The sequence below is a fragment of the Somniosus microcephalus genome, chromosome 11 (assembly GCF_052327205.1).
Source record: "Somniosus microcephalus isolate GS21.2 chromosome 11, FLI_Smic_1.0, whole genome shotgun sequence".
NCBI classification, from domain to species: Eukaryota; Metazoa; Chordata; class Chondrichthyes; order Squaliformes; family Somniosidae; genus Somniosus; species Somniosus microcephalus.
In genome coordinates this window covers 23,477,867-23,495,776 of record NC_140997.1, presented here as the reverse complement: position 1 = coordinate 23,495,776, position 17,910 = coordinate 23,477,867, and the positions used below count along the sequence as shown (strand labels likewise).

The 17,910-nt window shown below is 45.5% G+C and overlaps 1 protein-coding gene across 10 annotated transcripts in view; it reads left to right on the top strand.

Annotated features, from left to right (window-relative positions):
* tnrc18 (trinucleotide repeat containing 18) overlaps positions 1-17,910 on the top strand; it is a 198,495-nt gene that overhangs the window by 142,091 nt on the left and 38,494 nt on the right. For all 10 annotated transcript variants that reach the window (XM_086000340.1, XM_086000338.1, XM_086000339.1 and 7 more), the window contains 5 exons: positions 1,015-1,390; positions 4,054-4,359; positions 8,600-8,803; positions 12,003-12,409; positions 13,431-13,580. In XM_086000340.1, the coding sequence (XP_085856466.1) occupies positions 1,015-1,390; positions 4,054-4,359; positions 8,600-8,803; positions 12,003-12,409; positions 13,431-13,580 (1,443 nt within the window). The remainder of the gene's footprint in view (positions 1-1,014; positions 1,391-4,053; positions 4,360-8,599; positions 8,804-12,002; positions 12,410-13,430; positions 13,581-17,910) is intronic.

Genomic DNA, 17,910 nt, shown 5'->3' with positions numbered 1-17,910 from the left:
CTTGGCAGCCACTTTGTGCACAGCAAGCTCCCACAAACAGCAGTGAAATAAATGGCCAGATAATCTGTTTCAGTGATGTTGGTTGAGAGATAAATGTTAGCCAGGACACCGGGAGAACTCCCCTCTCTTCCTCAAATAGTGTTGTGGATCCACCCGAGAGGGCAGACAGGATCTCGGTTTAACGTCTCATCCGAAAGACGGCACCTCCAGCAGTGCAGCACTCCCTCAGCACTGCAGTGTCAGCCTAGATTACATGCTCAAATCTCTGGAGTGGGAATTGAATCCACAACCTTCTGACTCAGAGGTGAGCACCTACCAACTGAGCTATGCTTGGCACTTAAAATATTGACCTTAGCTTAGTTGAAACTTAATTGCAATAGGAGTGAAGTTTTTAGCCACTGCGTGATGTGTAAATGGTTTGTGTCCTTTTCAATCCCAAGCTCTGCTAAAAGCATGGGGATGTTGTGGTAATGTAAATCCATCCATAACACACACACACATCTCATCTAAATAACTAAAGACTATTGATCTGACTTCACAAGTGCCCCTCTCTCAGCAAGCATTAAACATAGTAAGCTTTGCAATTCTTCATGTGTCCCCTTTTAAATACCTCAAAGAAATCAAATGCCAACAGTTTCTCCTTATTTTACTCTATCAAAACCCCTTCATAATTTAAAGACCTCTATTAAATCTCCCCTTAACCTTCTCTGCTCTAAGGAGAACAATCCCAGCTTCTCTAGTCTCTCCGTAGTGAAACAGTTGCGATTTGAAACTCAGCGCTATTAAGGATCACGAACGCGAAACTCGTATCCCACCACTGTCCATGAGGACAGCCATTAGTGCTCCAAAGTCCTGGGCCACCAACTGATTATGTGGAGGGTTGGGAATCCATTCACTGATGTTCTGTTTCTTCCTCAAGTACATGTCCGCCCGCTCCTGTTGTTGCTGAGGATGCCGTCTGTGTTGAAAAATACACGAAAGTTCTGATCTCCTGTCACTTTTAAACCCAAACAGAGCCACGGCCAGATTAAGTTCAAGAAGAGGAGGAAGGTCAGTGAACAGGATCAGCTGGCGACCAAGCTGCACCATGCCCTCTCGCTAACTAAATTAAAGTCACCCTTTAAGTTTGCAGATGGTTCAACAGGGAAACTGAAAGGCAGCGCGGCGGACAGTTGCAGGCACTTGGGCTCCCATGAAGACTTTTTGGGGAAGGATGGAAGGAAGGCACTGCACAAAAGCATCAGTAGCTCACCGAGCATGCACTCTTCCAAAGAAAGCAAAAACAAAATGGCAGCCAAAGGCAGGAAGCTGGAGTCAAGTTCAAAGATCAAGGGTCGGCTGAAGGCGTCCCATTCTCCAGCCAGATCAGAGGTCAGCAGTTACTCCTACAGTAAGTTCCACTTTTTCCAAAATTAACTGAAGTATATTTCTTCCATTTTTGGTACATCGCATTATGCCCCCCCCCCGCCCCCCCCCCCAAGTAAAAAAGGATTCAAAATTAAGCCTGTTATTATTATTATTATTATTAGCTGGAATGGGATTTGATTACTGCAGGCGGAAACGCAGAGTCGAAAAATTCAAAGGCTGACTAATCCAGAATAAAGCGGCCTGCGTATTTATTTGAAGTCCTCAATCTCACTTCCTACCAGCCTCGTGTTTACAAAGCCTCAGATGAGGTTAGATGGTGGGAGCGTGTGGTGCAAAAAATGTCTCCTGTGGAACTGCCACTGCTTGTAGACAAAAAGGTTTTTGGTGATTTTTTGTGTGTATTTGATTGTCAAGTTGATGCATGTTGATGCTGGGAAATGAGGTACTTTCCACTTTTAGCAGCCAGTATCGGCACTCCCAGGGTTTGGTCTGACTGTGGCCGGATGCAGAGGGAAAGCGCTCTCCGCCCCTCCCCGCTCTGCCTTAACAATTGGGGCCGATTTGCAACTCATTGCCCCAGCAGTGAAGCTGCTGTTGCGGATCAGCCGGCTCTTGAAGGGACCGCCCCCGTTTTCATTTTTCCTCTGGAAATCGATGGGATTGGAAAATCGGGCGGTTTCTATAACGGCTGATCGGAAATCCGCCCCAGCCCTCAGGAGAGCGGCCCAGTTGCTCTCTGTGTCATTCTTTGTGTCTAAGTTGATATTCTACTTGCAATGTGCTGCTGCTGATGTGAGCATTTGCTGGAGCTTTTTGTTTTACATTGCTGGCCAGTGATCTGATGTTAAAATTGAGAATGGCAATTTAATTGACTGAAATCTTATGGACATTATTAAACAGGTATGGCGACTGTACTTTAATATGTCTTGAATTTTTACCTCATGTCTTACTATATTGTCTATATTACTTGTGAAGCTCTCAATATGGAAACTTAGCTAGTTAAAGTGAATGATCACTTTAACTAATGCTGACATTTGTCCAGGTTAGCAACGTTTGATTGACCTGATGGCTTTCGTGAGTAAATGCATCGCTCAGTGTGGAAGTGAGCCAGACAGGCCAACAGGTTTGATCCCCTCCACTTTGGTCCGTGCTGACCTCAGCTTGGGTTGGCAGGCGATTGGCTACTGTTGGCTTCAGTCTCCCAGTGCTGGGAAGGGTGAAGGGGCAAATCAACCCGGGCTCCCACTTCTGACCGCTCTCTAGTGACGTCTGCCGGGAAGCGCGTGTGTGTGGATGCTGTGGCGAGGACAGGACTGGGCGTGGCCTTGATGCACCCCGCAGGGAACTAGCCCGGCGAGACTCACTTTCCAGGCTCACGGAGGATGACTTTTTTGGGGGGGGATAGGTGTCGGAGGGCGAACGACATAAACGAAAACTTACCCTGGCATGAGCCCACATTGGGAGAGGAGCAAAGAAAAAGCAGGGGACAGAAGTGTGAACCGCCTGTTTGTTCTGACACTTTTCATTAGTCAAAGCTAATTGGTAGGTTTCGCTGGTAGAAAAAGTTCGAGTTTTGGATATGTAATTCTTATTCCTATGTACTAGCCAAGTTAACAGGTAAACAGGCTTAGTGCTAACAAGTGTACTTTGCACATACAGGAAACTCTTGTTTAAACGGCACCTAAATATCCGGAATTCTCTATTAACCGGCAAAATTCATACTCCCAAAAAAACAACTCCCCAGTAACCGGAAATGTTGCCGAGTCCGAGTCTTCCACGGTGGCCGAGTTAGCCAGTGGGGATAGTTCGCCAACCTGCCACTACTTGGCTTCTTGGCGCTGTCTGAAGTCCGAACACCTCAATAACAGGAGTCTGACTCTCCCGCGCTGCCGGTAGTCTCTTCCGATCCGCCAATTACTGTATATTGCACATTTCTTGATTTTTTTAATTTTTGTTTGTTAAAAATAGCCTCGGTAGATAACCCGCTCCGTCATCTGGAATTTTTAATCAACCGGCACCATCCCGGTCCCGTCGGTGCCGGATACCAAAGAGTTTCCTGTATAACAAATGACCGTAACAGCAGGTTCATCCTGCTAAGCTAGCTTCTGCCCACCATACAACAACAACTTGTATTTATATAGCACCTTTAACGTAACAAAACGTCCCAAGGTGCTTCGCAGGAGCGTTAATCAAATAAAATTTGACACCGAGCTACATAAGGAGATATTAGGACAGGTGATCAAAAGCTTGGTCAAGGAGATAGACTTTAAGGAGCATCTTAAAAAAAGGAGGGAGCGGTGGAGAAGTTTAGGGAGGGAATTCCAGAGGTAGGGCCAAGGCAGCTAAAGGCTCGGTGGAGCGATGAAAATCGGAGATGCGCAAGAGGCCAGAATTGGAGGAGCGCGGAGATCTTGGAGGGTTATAGGGCTGCAGGAGGTTACAGAGATTGGGAGGCGCAAGGCCACGGAGGGATTTGAAAACAAGGATGAGAATTTTAAAATCGAGCCAACAAACTAATTTAAGATTAGCCGCAGAACGTTGGCATCTCGACTACCTGCAACTCCATCTTCGGGCAATTGGCACCTTGAGGAAACCTGGTCACTTGACATTTATGTTTCTTTACACAATACTGTGGTATGCTGAAGCTTTGAGTGGTGACACTGAGTGCTACCTTTACCACTGCAGATACGGACACAGAGGATGAGGATGAGGAGGAGCTGGTAAAGGACGAATGGCCACTGCAGTCCGCCTCAAGTATGTCCGAGCGATCGGGCTCCAAGCAGAAGGCACCCGCTCTCTATGGCATAATATCAAAGAAACGCAAGGCTTCACTGGGCACAAAGCAGGCCAAAAGACTAGCGTCTGCCACCGGGACTATGAGATCGCAACGAGCGGCGGACAAGAAAAAACTGAAGCACTTTGCCTTGCTGCTGGAGGAAGCGGAGGCTGGATCTTCCTTCAGTGACAGTTCGGAGGACTCATTCAATCAAGGTTAATAGAAGTAAACCTCAGATGTTGAGAGAAAATGATGGTGCAAAGTAGTGGCCATCTGGAATTTGGCGGTGTAGGCCGCCCTTTTCTAACTGTGATGTATTAAATATTGGCTCTTTTGGAGCCTGTGTCTAATTGGCTAATTCCTAAGTCCTTTTTTTTCCCCCCTTGAGATTGGCCTCTTGAGAGGCTGCAATGAAGCACTGGAATTGTAAATTGAATACTTTGTGTGTGGGTGTGTGTTTTCCCAATGTTTGTACTGCAACTTGGTGCTGAAGCTTAATTAAACATGTTAATTTCTTTTTTAACTAAATGAGCGTGCTTTGTCTCTCTTGCTTTGCATCTGCTTTTAATTTTTTTTAAATATATATAGTCTCCTAATAGATGAAAGGGCATTTCACTTCATTCCCACTTGCAATAGAACACTCTATTATTCAGATATCCCTTTCATGTCAGACTGTAGGAAATGCAGTAATGTTGGTTCTCTTTTTTGCCTTTATTTCTCAGAAGCTTGCTGGTATCGCCTCCTCTAGTTTCTAATACGTCCTCGAATATCCAATCATTTCAATAGTTTTTTTTGTTGTTTCTCTATTTTCTGTTTTATTGGTTCAAACTATTTCCAAAGCCACAAACAAAATATAATGTGTGGAAACATCACAGCTTGAATATTATCCTCTGGAGTTGATTGGCATTTTCTTGGGCCAGTGAAAGGCAGCGTCTGCACTGACTGAAGCACTCCGCAAATTTCCCCAATGGAACGCAGAATAATATGTGGCAGTGGGCTGGGAATCATATACAGGAGCATTTATTGGTTGAAGTCCTATCAAAAGATCTGATTTAACTTCAAGACATAGTTAGCCAGTATAAAGCATAGAGAAAGTTTTGTCATTAGTGACATTGTGGAGATTTAACTATTGGTTTGTGTTAAGAATACATGGGATTGAACAGCCTGAGTGTAGTATAACATTACCAATTTTCGGTATAACTGTTTAACATCGCTGTAGTCCCAGGTGTAAATTGTCACCGTCCATTCTAATTGAGTCTCTCATTCTAAGAGCTGGTTTCCCAGATATTTTCAGACTTTTGATGTAGTAAACTGGTTTTCCAGTACAATAAAGCGCCATTTAACGCCAGTCTGTAATCACGTTAAATCTTAATTAAACAGTGTAACTTTTTAAAGTAACTCGGGATTAAGACTTTTTTTTATTTGACGGCTCAGTTCTTTTCTTGAGGTGATGATGTATTTTAAAGCGACTGTCTCACCAGTTGTAAAACTATGTCACAGTTTGACAGCAGTCGCTTGATAACCACCTTATCCCCGGATAAAATCGGAGAGATTGAAAGTTCTCAACAACAAAAAAAATCCTGTACAAAATAATTTAAAGAAATTAAGCTCTTTTTAAAAAAAAAAAAATAGTATTGTACCATAGAAACTTGGGGGTGGAATTCCCATTTTTTAATGTAAATGGTCGATCTAAATTAATCATTGTCCACTTTGTGTCAGTTTTTTTTGCCTCCGTTCACTAGTCTATTCCAGAGTGCAGACATTCCAACTGCTCTATACACCAGGGAGTTTGTCGAATCATTTTGTTGTTTCCAGAGACAAGTCCCTTCTGCGTAACAAGGCAAATCCAATTGAATGGGAACAGGAGGGTATTTTGTTTAGCAACGGTGTGCCTTTTGTGTCAAGACAGTTGCTGCAAATACTCGAATTCACAGAACTGGACTTGCATTAGGACTAGGTGGAGACATAACAGCAAGCGTCCACATGAAACCTCCAGAAGGGTAGTATTCATTGCCAGAACCATTTTGTTTTTTGGTTTTTTTAAATGGCAATGGTCAACGGTATTGGCTCGACATTTGAACAGGGCTGAGCAAAAGGTTGTGATTTGTTATGCTTCTTTACAGTAGCGAAAGAAGGCAAGTTATCTTTAGGTGATCAAAGTAACAATCCTAACAATACTTGGAGTAGCACTCTGAGGTAAAAGCAGGACTATTTCCAGATCAAAATTAGCAGGAAATGATAGAAGACTAACCGAAGACAAGAATGCTCCTTAAAGGGGCCAAGTCAAATCCAAAATCTTTTGCTCATCCAGACATTTGAACGAAATTGTATGCAACTCGATGATACAGTTCTGTGAGAATGGCTGAGGTTCACAGAGCCTGAATTTTTTTAGCATTTTTTGACATATTTGGGATATAAACTATTCATGGATCTTCACGAGCGAAGCAATGCCAGTTGTAAATGTTCCAGTGGTCTTGCCTTCATTCCTGCTTCTGTTTTGCAGTCAACGGTGCACCAAAATCCATTAATGCCCGGTTGTATTAACACCTCTTGCAACAACCAACAAAATCAATAGACTCTGTACTAGACAGTGTCCTTGCTGTGGCAAAGAATTGATCATTTCTGGTGGTTCAGTCTTGGGAAAACAGCCCATTATATGTGCATGCGGATATATTCAGGGCTGTGAGATCAAGCAGTCGGGCCATAATGGATTTAAAGAGTTTAACATGTTCTGCTCAAATATGGCAGAATGTTTGTAAACCCGAGAGCACAAGCAAGAGAGGAGCAGGGCCACTGGATTTTCATACGATTGGCAATGGTACATTGAAAGTGAAGTTGCTTTTCTTGGAATTTTTGTTATGTTGCCTACAAAAGGTCAGAAAAGGGTTGCCCTGGTATTGCTAATAAAGGGCAAGATCTGTTACTAATTGCCTTACGGGATATTTGGGTAATAGGGTTCTTTATGGCTGTCCCCTAATGTCCAGTACTAAAACAATAACCTGGCTTTTCTAGATTGCTCGCTTTCACCTTGCAGCTGCTTGACACCCCTTCACCTTTGACCCCCTATCCATGATGCTTGAATGTCTATCGGTATCTTGCATTGCTCTCATGCTGCACTAAGAAGCAAAGTGATTGGCTGGGAGTAGGGCAGACACCACGCAGTGGGGTCACTTTCCATGGCAGCAGAACCTTGCACATTGTTATGTAGGTAGGAACATCGCTTTTCTTCATGTGACCTATGAACTCTTGACCACTGTCCTTACCATTTTTCTTGTTTAATAAGTTGTACCTATTACAAGCATACTTAAATTTAAATGTTTTGGGGGGGGAGAGAAAACATCCCATTATGCTGTTGCAATTAAAGATACTGTTATGTGATAAAATATATAAATTGTTACCATGACAACAAAGGACCCAAAACTGTTCGAAGTCTGCCTACACACAGCCTGCTTTGTGCGCAGTAGGCTTGCTTGCTTTTACCAATCAGCTGTGATTTGTTTTTTCTGAGTGCTAAATGCTCAGATGAAATCTTTCTTTGCTTAACATACTTACGCTGCTCGATATTCTCCTTAAATAACAATGGTGCTGCTAACAATCGGCTTGCTTACTTTACTTTTTCCCTAACCAATCTCGTACTGTTTAGTCGGTGTAAACTGTTTGTAACGTTGCAAAGCAAAACCACCAAAAATTGCTGTTAACAAGTAAAATCTGATCAAAACTGATGTTAAACTATGCACAAAAAACGTAAGTCAAAAGAAAAGAAAATGAACGTTGCTGTGTCTGCTGGATGGTACATTTGAATGTGAAACGTATTTGTAAATTTAACCCTTGGACTAAAAGTTGCCGATCTTCTGGCTACCAACAGTCCAAGGATTAAATAGGATTCGCAAGATGGAAATTTCTTCACACGCTGTTATTTTCGGGCTCTTATTTGCTTTATATTTATGTACTATGCAACTTGTTTTGTCAGAAATGTGGGTTGGAGGAGTGGAGAATGTTGGCTAATATCGGCAAATGGATTTGGATATGGTTACATTGGTGGAAAGGAGGTTACCATGCACTCTGAACACCAGTTTCCATCGTCTGTGACTGAGCAGTGACAGACCTTTCCACCCACTCAACATCCTGGTGAATAGTTTTACCTGCCTTCGATGTTAGAACATCAGTGTCCCCATTTATGTTTAAATATAAGTGAGTTCTAAACTATGATGGGGCAAAATGGATAGGAAATTGGAATTCTTCGCTCCAGAAAGATCTGCAAAGCTTCAATCTTATTGTCCATTTCTTGACATTTTAGTCCAATTAGTTTCTAATCTAGTCTTTAGAGGATCGATCACCGATTACAAACAAAAAGCTAAATTATACACAAATGGGATTCATTCTCCAGTGCTTTCAACCCACACTCTATTGCACATTGTTGTTATTGCCGGTAACTTCCTGCTTTCTTCAATGTAGATTACACCTCTGAAGAAGAGGATTATAGGAATGATTGCAGTGACGGTCTTTCCTCGCCAGTCCTGGATGAGAGTGGCCTTGGCTTACTAGCCAGGTTTGCAGCCAGTGCCATGCCAAGTCCGATTATGACTCCACCGTTATCAGTTGTACAGCTGGAGGCAAAGCAAAAGGCCAAAAAGAAAGAAGAAAGGCAAAGCTTGATGGGTAAGTAGATCTCTTTCGTTGCAAGATGGCCAACCATCTAGTTACTCGAGGTTAATGTACCTTTGGCGTGTTTTAGCATAGACCGACCAGTTAAACCTACTTTCTATATTTGATGTAAGCAAAATAGATTCTGGATATAATTCCAATTTGTTCTTAAATTAGTGTAGTGTAGCCAGATCTAATCCAGAGCAAAGTCTTTGTTTGTTTGACCTGGCCTCTTGCAAAGAACATGATTCTAGCCATTTGTCAGAAACCTAACTTAGCAGGATTCGCTTTGTTTTGTGAATGTTTTGATAAAATGAAACGTTGGAACAACTCAGAGAAAGGAAGGGTTAACAGAACATGTTCAGTTATCCATGGACATCCCATGTGAGATAACTGGAGGGCGGCATGATAGTGCAGCATGCTAGTCTTCCAGCCATCTGTGCCATGGGTTTGATTAATTAACGGACTTTGACCTTTATGTCCCAAAGAGATGGTAGGAGGCTGCTATATTTGGCCTTTCTACATAAGCAAAGTCGAGCTTCTCTAGACCAACTGACTACTTTAATGAGGGTAAGTACAACCAATGACAAAGGTCCTTTGAACCTAAGTAACAGAGACAACCTGAAGAGACCAGTTCTACATTTTGATATAGAGTCAGACATCCCCTCCACGCGGACATTGGAGACCAGGTGGATTGTGTTGTGTGCCACAGAACCTGTTCAATCAACTTATCAAAAAGTCTTCTGCAGAAACTGATTTCCTACCAACTATGTTCCCAGATTGGGACTAAGTGACACAGCAGGAATTCAGTATCCAAAGGACAGCGCAGAAATAACGTTGGCACGGCAGGGCATAAAGAGCGCCACTAAGCCATGATGCTGACAGACCTGCCACCAAGTGAGATGGTTGCAGCGCTCTCATTTATCTGACCTAGGCTCTTCCGATGTCTCTGTCTGAAACCGTCTGTTTTTGACTGTTGGAGTCTTCCATTGGATACCGTGGGCTAGATTTTCAGTTGCTTGCGCCAGCAGTTAGCGCCTTAAGAGAAGTGATTTTCGGGCGCTATGTGTGTAGCGCCCGGGCGCAGCGCAGTTTGCGCCCCGCCCCAAATTAAGTTGCCCGTTAGCGCCGGCGCAAAGTTTAGCGGCCGCCCGGATGCGCGCGCAGAAAATGACGTCACATCCTCGTGCAACGCCCTTTGGCCGCCCCGAATCCAAACTTCAGTCGGACCGCCCCATTCTGCGGCTGGCGTCCAGAGCGTTTGTAAAATGGAACGCAACACACCCTGGGGAGCGCAAATTAAAGGGCCCTCCTCCTGCACTATAATGGACGGAACCAGTGTGTTCTGAATGGTGTATTTATGTTTTCCTCCTCCTCCTCCTCCTCCTCTTCTTCTTCTTCTTCTTCTTCTTCTTCTTCTTCTTCTTCTTCTTCTTCTTCTTCTTCTTCTTCTTCTTCGTCTTTTCCCCCCAGACTCTGCCTTTGCAAAAAACACATGCACCCTTCCCCTTTAAGAGCTCACTGGCACCAGAGTGTCTGCTGTGCGCTGCGCCCGAGCTCGGGTGTTGCGCTCTGCACTGCCGGCTTAGCGCCTAAAGATAGTAGTGGAACGCCTCTTTTAGCGCTCCACCAACCTCTTAGGGCGAAGCCACTGAATTTCCGGCAACGGGGCGCTACTTTGGGGCGGGCGCTAACTTCGGGCGGGCGCTAAGGTTAGCGCCCCAAAACTGTCTATACTGAAAATCTAGGCCCATGTTCCTAGCTGTGTCTGGGGCCTAGTTCAAGTGAAACGGGGGTTATAGGCTTTTGACATATGCTAATAAGGCTCCTAATGGCTATTGGAGGCCCTCTTTTCAAAATTGGTCTGCCCTGCCTTTGTGACGTGGTTAGTCAAAACGACCTACCCACAGAAAACAGGGTACGTATTCACTGGAAGAACGATGGCTCCAAAGCCTATGGACAAATGGTGTGCATGTTTGAACTGGTGCAATGCCCATGCAAATGTCCTAAGTAAGAAACTGTTGGAAACGAATGCATTTATAACGCAAAAGTCCCGATTTTAACCTAGCCCGCGCTGCGGGATCGGGGCAGGTTTGGGTCTGGTGCCCATTTTGCTTCATTGGAGCGTAGAATTGGACACGGTCTAAAACGGGTCCCCGCCCTAATCCTGCTGGAATTAGGTTGAAATCAGGACTTATGTATTAGTGCACATTGTTAAAGTGAGATTAAGACTGAAGATTGTACAAGGTGACCTACATCAGTCATCATGTGGGCACCAGAAGCTGTAGACATCCCACTCAAACCTTTTCCGAAACAGTCTGCACTTTTTAAAAAAGAAGCCCAGTTTAGTTTAAAATGTAAACTTGGAACGCTGATGCATCCAGAAGTCTACCTGACGATGGCACTGTAATACTCAATGACCTCATCCAATGATGCACATTCAATAATGTCTCTTAATGCGATGACATTACCCCTTTTAATACAGGTATTATGTAATTTGCTGTTGGGAATTCGACATTGATTTGCATCAATGTGACAGTACACTGAATGCTAAGCAAACCAGTTCAGCAGTGCAGCGTTAATAGGAATTCTGCTTGGATCAGCCTTTCTGCGCAGTGCATGCGAAGAAGATCATGACCTCAGCCCAAATCGGCATTGTGTAACTTGAGTTTCATGACACCAAACATCTGACTCTTGTGAAAATAACTGAAATGAAAGAAGGCACGAAAGATTAGACTTAACATGTGCTGCGGTCTCCGCATAAAATGAGGCAATGGCCTGAAAGTACTTGGTGAATAATTGACGACATTCGTGTGCTTGGATCAGAATTATACGTTGTGAGTGTTCTACCTGGATAATAAATTAGATATAATGGAACGGAATGAGAAATTATTTAGTACAGTGAGACTGTGCTTCATCAGATATTCATTTATCTGGAGTCTGGGCTTTTGTCAGACTGCATTGCCCTCTTTATGACGGAAGCATTATTTAAATCATCCCGTTTCAATGATCCCTATTGGCCCCCATTAGAGTTCCCATTCCCCATCCTCTATGCCCAGTGAAGTTTGACAAGAGTGAAAGGTTGTCTGAACTTCAATACAAACGAGATTTCTATACGGATTTTTTTTTTAAACTTCATGGTCTATTCTTAATTTTAAAAGTAATGTATAAAGCCTTTAAACTGCTTTATCCTAGCGTCTCTTTATGTACCCAGGCACGGAGTTTGAATATACAGACTCGGAGAGTGACATCAAAATCAAACAGAAGTCGGCTGCTTTCCCACGAGCAAAGAAATTGCTTCAGGAGCAGGACAGTGTCACGGGTATGGCGAGCGAGCAGCAAAGTCAGGACAAGCTGAGGGGGGCCGAGAAAGGGAAAAAGGGAAAGAAGGCCAAGGAAAAATCTCCCCGGGAGTTCACCTTTGACTTTGGCCCCGAAGCCAGCGACGACGACTTATGGAACCGGCGGAGGAGCGAGAGGATTTTCCTCAACGACGCGAGTGCTTCTGCCGTGCTGTCGCCGACGGCCCCTCCGAGCGCTGCGCCCGCCATTAAAGCCAATCGATGTATTAAGAGCTCGGCGGTCAGCCCGAAGAAGGAGACGGGCAAAGCCAAGGACAAGGTAGTGAGATCCCTCCTGTAAAACGTCTCAATTCATACTTTTTCTTTCTAGCACTTGCCCCTCTCCCAGCTGCCAGTTGGTCAAAGATGGGGGAAAAAATAAGCGTGGAAAAAGTAGTGCGCAAACTGGTGGCATGGTAAGAAGCAAGGCCGCCTATGGCATTTCAGAGCCTTGCAGTCCCCCCACATGCGAACTCATATGATCTTTAGAAAGAAAAATATGAAGTATAGCTGGGTAATGTCAGTCTATAGTTTTAATAAACTCCAAAAGTCAAGTTAAGAACATAGCATTTCCAAAAAGGTTCCGGGGTAGAGATTTGGATGCGTTGTGCCCGTTTCTCGGGCATAGCACGGGCGCAAATTATGCCAATTTAGCAGTGGGGATGGCCTAGGCCAGGTGTTAGCCCCACTGCTAAAGTTGTGGGGGGCCTTTTTTTTTAGGAATCCCAGGCGGACACCTAAAACAGACATTGGGTCGCCTAAATATGTAAAATGGGGCCTAACCCCCTGCTAAAGGACCCCTTTTCAAAATTTGTTGATGATGAGTGTGACAGGCATCGGGCCTACCCCGCTCAGGATTCTTCAGTAGCAACCCCCCCTGCGACTGCCAACAAAAGGTAAGTGATTTTACAAAACGCGTTTCTTAAACCCTTCCTGTGTAGCCAGGAGGAGCGATTGCCCCATCGCCCAGGACTTAACTGAGGGCCTTAACTATCCTACGCAAGTCAGGCAGCCTGACATCAATGCTCGGGCAAGTTTCCTGTACAGGCACGTCTCGAGCCGGCATCTCGCACCAATTTCCATCGATCCCCGGGCCTCTCGGAGTGCTTTGCTCTCATTAAATTGAAATCCATCTAGGTCTGTTGAACGGTAGCATCGGGCCTCCTGAACATATATTTCACTTTGTGGAGCTGCGCTGGTGAAAGTGAGCTTGGAAGTACGCAGCCGCCGTGATTTGAAGTGTGCCCGGGGGGTGGGGAAGTGCGGGTTTATTGATTCACTGCTGTGTTTCCCACTTTCAGAGGAAGAAAGGAAAAGAGCCACTATCCCCTGGCTTGCCCTCGGCCCAGTTGGCGAGTAACCCGCCTGAACCCCGGGTCAGTCTCCTACGCAGCACAAGCCCCTGCAAAAAGAGCAAAGTCAAAGTGAAAGCAAAGGACGGGAAAAAAGAGGTAACGGTCAGTGTTGCTGTTAATGTACAGAGGGATTTTATCACAATAATAACGGAGATTTGTGTGTCTTTTGTTTATTTTGTTGGTTTTGAATCCTTTTTAAAAAAAACTACCATCGCATTTTTACCACAAAAAAGAAAGTTTACAATTTTTAGTTAATTTTAAGAGTGCTGGCGGTTAGTACATATCCGGGTGAGTTTTCCGATGGTGAAACTTCATGTACAAACACTTATTGCTGTCGTACTGTGTAGAATTACATTGGATTACCGTACGTACGCGCAGAAACGGGCCATTCGCCTAACGGGTCCATGCAGCACACGAGCCTCCGCCCAGCCCTCTTCATCTCGCCCAATCAGCGCAACCTTCTGTTCCTTTCTCCCTCGTGTGTTTATCTCGCTTCCCGTTTAAAAGCATCTCCTTAGCGTTCTGTATTTAGGCGGGTGCTGTCCCAACGTTCCCGCTAAGCCGCGCGGCGGCCTGGGGATCCCGTGCGGGGCGCTCGCCGGCTTTTACATAGAAGAAATCGCGCGCGTGTGAAAATTTGAATGGGCCACGCAGCCAGTTTAAAGGGACCTCGCACAAAAAAAAAGTTAGCGGGAACATTGGTGCTATCGCATTTAAAATAATACTAGCGGGGGGGTGGGGGTTGTATGATATGAGGGGGTTAAGTATTGGCACCCGAGCTTTGTCCTTTGGCGAATATACTCCATTAGGTGGTTCCAATTACAGTGTAGAATTATTCAGCATCTAAAATTGGCACCACGGAGCATCGGTGAGCTGGATGGTGCAAAGAAAATCAACGCACACCTGATCCTCTCAAACAATTTCACGGCAGCTTTCCCGCTGGCTTTATATTGTAGACCGACTCCAATAGTGTGATTCTTGATTAAAATAGCTGCACCTTTACAGATTCTACTGCAGTCTTAAAGCAGCAGACAAAACAATCGCTCAGCTGACACCTTGCATTTCAATCCGTTCTCATTCTCTATTTTTTGTTAGCATAGGATATTTTAGGAGCCTATTAAGACAGATGCTGTCTTCCTCTAATGCAAAGCAGTACCTTGCTCCTCTCTCTTCACTGAGGCATACACCAAGCTGTTACTTTCGATCCTTTTTCCACATTATTCCTACATTACAACAGTGACTACACTTCAAAAAGTACTTAATTGGCTGTAAAGCGCTTTGGGACATCTGGTGGTCATGAAAAGCGCTAAAAAAATGCAAGTCTTTCTTCCCTTCCCTTCCTCCCCTTCCCTTCCCTTCCTCCCCTTCCCTTCCCTTTCTCCCCTTCCCTTCCCTTCCTCCCCTTCCCTTCCCTTTCTCCCCTTCCCTTCCCTTCCTCCCCTTCCCTTTCTCCCCTTCCCTTCCCTTCCTCCCCTTCCCTTTCTCCCCTTCCCTTCCCTTCCTCCCCTTCCCTTTCTCCCCTTCCCTTCCCTGATCAATATGCTGCATGAATATTCTATGCATACGGAAGAAAGGACTTGCAAGCGCTTTACAGCCAATGAAGTATTTTTGAAGTGTAGTCACTGTTGTAATGTGGGAAATGCGGCAACCAAATTGCGCACAGCAAGCTCCCACAAACAGCAATGTGATAATGACCAGATAAGCTGTTTTAATGATGTTGGCTGAGGGATAACTATTGGCCAGGACACCGGGGAGAACTCCCCTGCTCGTCTTAGAATAGTGCCATGGGATCTTTTATCTCCACCTGAGAGGACATTTTGGTTCCTTTCCACCAACAGTTCTGTATTTGTCTACATTGAAGTGTTAGCCGTGGCTCAGTGGGGTAGCACTCTCTAGGTGGGAGGGGCTAGGAGTGAGCCAGGTGTGACTGGTTGCCTAATTGCAGCTGGGTGTTGGAGGGAGTTTTGTAAAAAGTTGGTGGAGGGTTTTGGGGTGTTGTTTTCAGGTTTTAGGGCCTTTTTGGCCCACAAAAAACAGCCAGATGGCTGCTGAGGGGTCCGGAGTGCCGGGCCCCTCAGAGGACAATATTCCCGAGAGGAATTTTATTAGGGAAGAAACTGTGGTGGGAAGGGGGAAAAAAAGGCCCAAAGATTTGGGCCGGGACCTCAGGAGGTTTGGTAAAGAAAATACGGTGATGGTGCAATATGAAGATAAGAAGATTCGAGCCTGGGATATAATTCAGGCGGTTCATGAGGACTGTGGTGAGGGAAGCTGTTTTGCCTGCCGACCAAAACCAAATGTGGGATTTGAGGTGACGGTCAGTGGCCGTGAGGAGGTGGAAAAACTGCTGTTCAGTCTGAAAGTTGGGGAGAAATTCTTGGAGGTGACTCTGCTATATTCAAAGGGGGTGGTGGTTTCATTTTTGAACTTGCCTGTGTACATCGAGGATGTAGTGCTGAGCAAAAAGTTGGAGTCGTGGGACATTAAAATCTGTTCCGAAATAAAGAGGAGGTACTATCCGGGAACACGGGTAGCAGACGGAACCCGGTATGTAAAGGTGCGGTTCCCAGAGGGGGTGAGGTCTTTGCCGTACAGTATGAAGTTCGAGACACTGGAAGGAGTGCAGTACTTTCGTGTGCTGCACGATAACCAAGTAAAGGTGTGTTACTATTGTCTGGGACATGACCATCTCGTAAGAAACTGTCCTGATTTGTATTGTTACAATTGCGGTGAGTCGGGACATATCGCGCGGAGCTGCAAGGTGGAGAGCTGTGGGGTGTGTCGTAAAGGCACCACTCGCTGTGAGTGTGTGGCAGAAGGGAGCGAAATGAGTGATGGGAGAAGGAGCAGGAGAGGAGTGTGGAACGGCCGGAGGTGCGGTGCAGTCGGAGGACACAGCCGGTAAAATGAAGGAAAAAGGAGCACAGGAAGAGGCAGAGGATGGCGGAGCGGAGATCGAGATGGAGATGGTGGAAAACACGGCGAGGGCTTTGGAGGGGAACAAAGACGGCAGCGAGGGTCGAGTGCAGACTCGAGCCTTAGTGCAGTTCGGCTCCCCCTGGGGAGTCTGGTGTCTGCGGGGGGAGAGGAGGCAGGAGCGGGGTGTGTGGTGGAAGTGAGTGCTCCGGGGAAAGGCGGGGAGTTGGATATTTTGGTGAGCGGGAGGGGGCAGGGCGGGGAGAGGGTGCAAGAGGCAGGAGCCTTAAAGGGACAGCAGTTTGGGATCGGCGAGATAGAGACATCAGAAGGGAACAATTTAGGTGCTCCATTGTCCCATGGAGTGAGGGAACAAGGTACAAGGGTCAGAGGTGGAGACGTGGTCGAAGGGGGCGGCACAGTGGGAGAAACTGCGATAGCAGGAAGACTCTGTGGGAGATGAAGTATCTGACGGGGAGCAGGATTATGTATCTGACGGGGAGCAGGCACAGGGGGTTGCAGAAGAGCTTGAGTGTGAGGAATTAGAGCGGGACAGAGACATGGAAGTCGGGGGGGGTGTGGCATCATGTGGAAAGGGAAAGGTTAGTGAGGGGCAGAAGGAGGGAGAAAGGGCAGCTCCTGGGTCCAAACTTAAGGCAAGGAAGAGGCTGAAACAGCAGGGAGGGGTCAAACAGGAGGTGAAAAAGAGCCGGAGGCTGCAGGAAAAAGCAACAGCTGCCCGAAAAGTTGAGAAGGAGCATGAGAGGAGGGAAGAGCCAGAGATTAAATGATGGGGAGATTATTGGGCATACTTCCCTTCTTTGGAGCCATGATTACAGTGGTCTCGATTAATGTGAACGGACTGAGGGGTGAGAAGAAATTTCAGCAGTTGTTGCAGGGTTTTAAAGGCATGGATTTGTTGTGTCTGCAAGAAACCTTTTGGGATGAGGATATTCTAGAAAGAGTTCAGAAGGTTTGGAAGGGAGAGGTGTTTGCAAGTTGTGCAAACAATAACCGTAGAGGGGTGGCTGTTTTGGTGAGTCCGTCCATAGAAGAGAACGTTGCCTTGGTGGACAAGGACACTGAGGGGAGATTTTTATGGCTAAGGGTAAAATTGGAGGGATTTAATTGTGATCTCTTTAATATCTATGCACCGAACGACCATTGCAAGCGTCGCGAGTTTTTTCGGGGTTATTCACTGAAGTGGCAGAGGTGGAAAATCCTTGTATAGTGGGGGATTTTAATGTATTTTTATCTTGGATGGACATTTCAGCCCAGATGACCTTTAAAGATGATAACTCCAGAGGGATGATTGTAAAAATGATGGCAAATTTAAATTTGAGAGACTTATGGAGGGACCGGAACCCCATAAAAAGGGAGTTCTCCAGAACAGGTTGGGTGGATGATGTATTAAAACAGAGCCGAATAGATTTTGTGTTAATGCGGGAAGGGTTAAGTTCGGAGGTGATGGAGATTTATTATAAAAAAGTATTTTTTAGTGATCACTCGG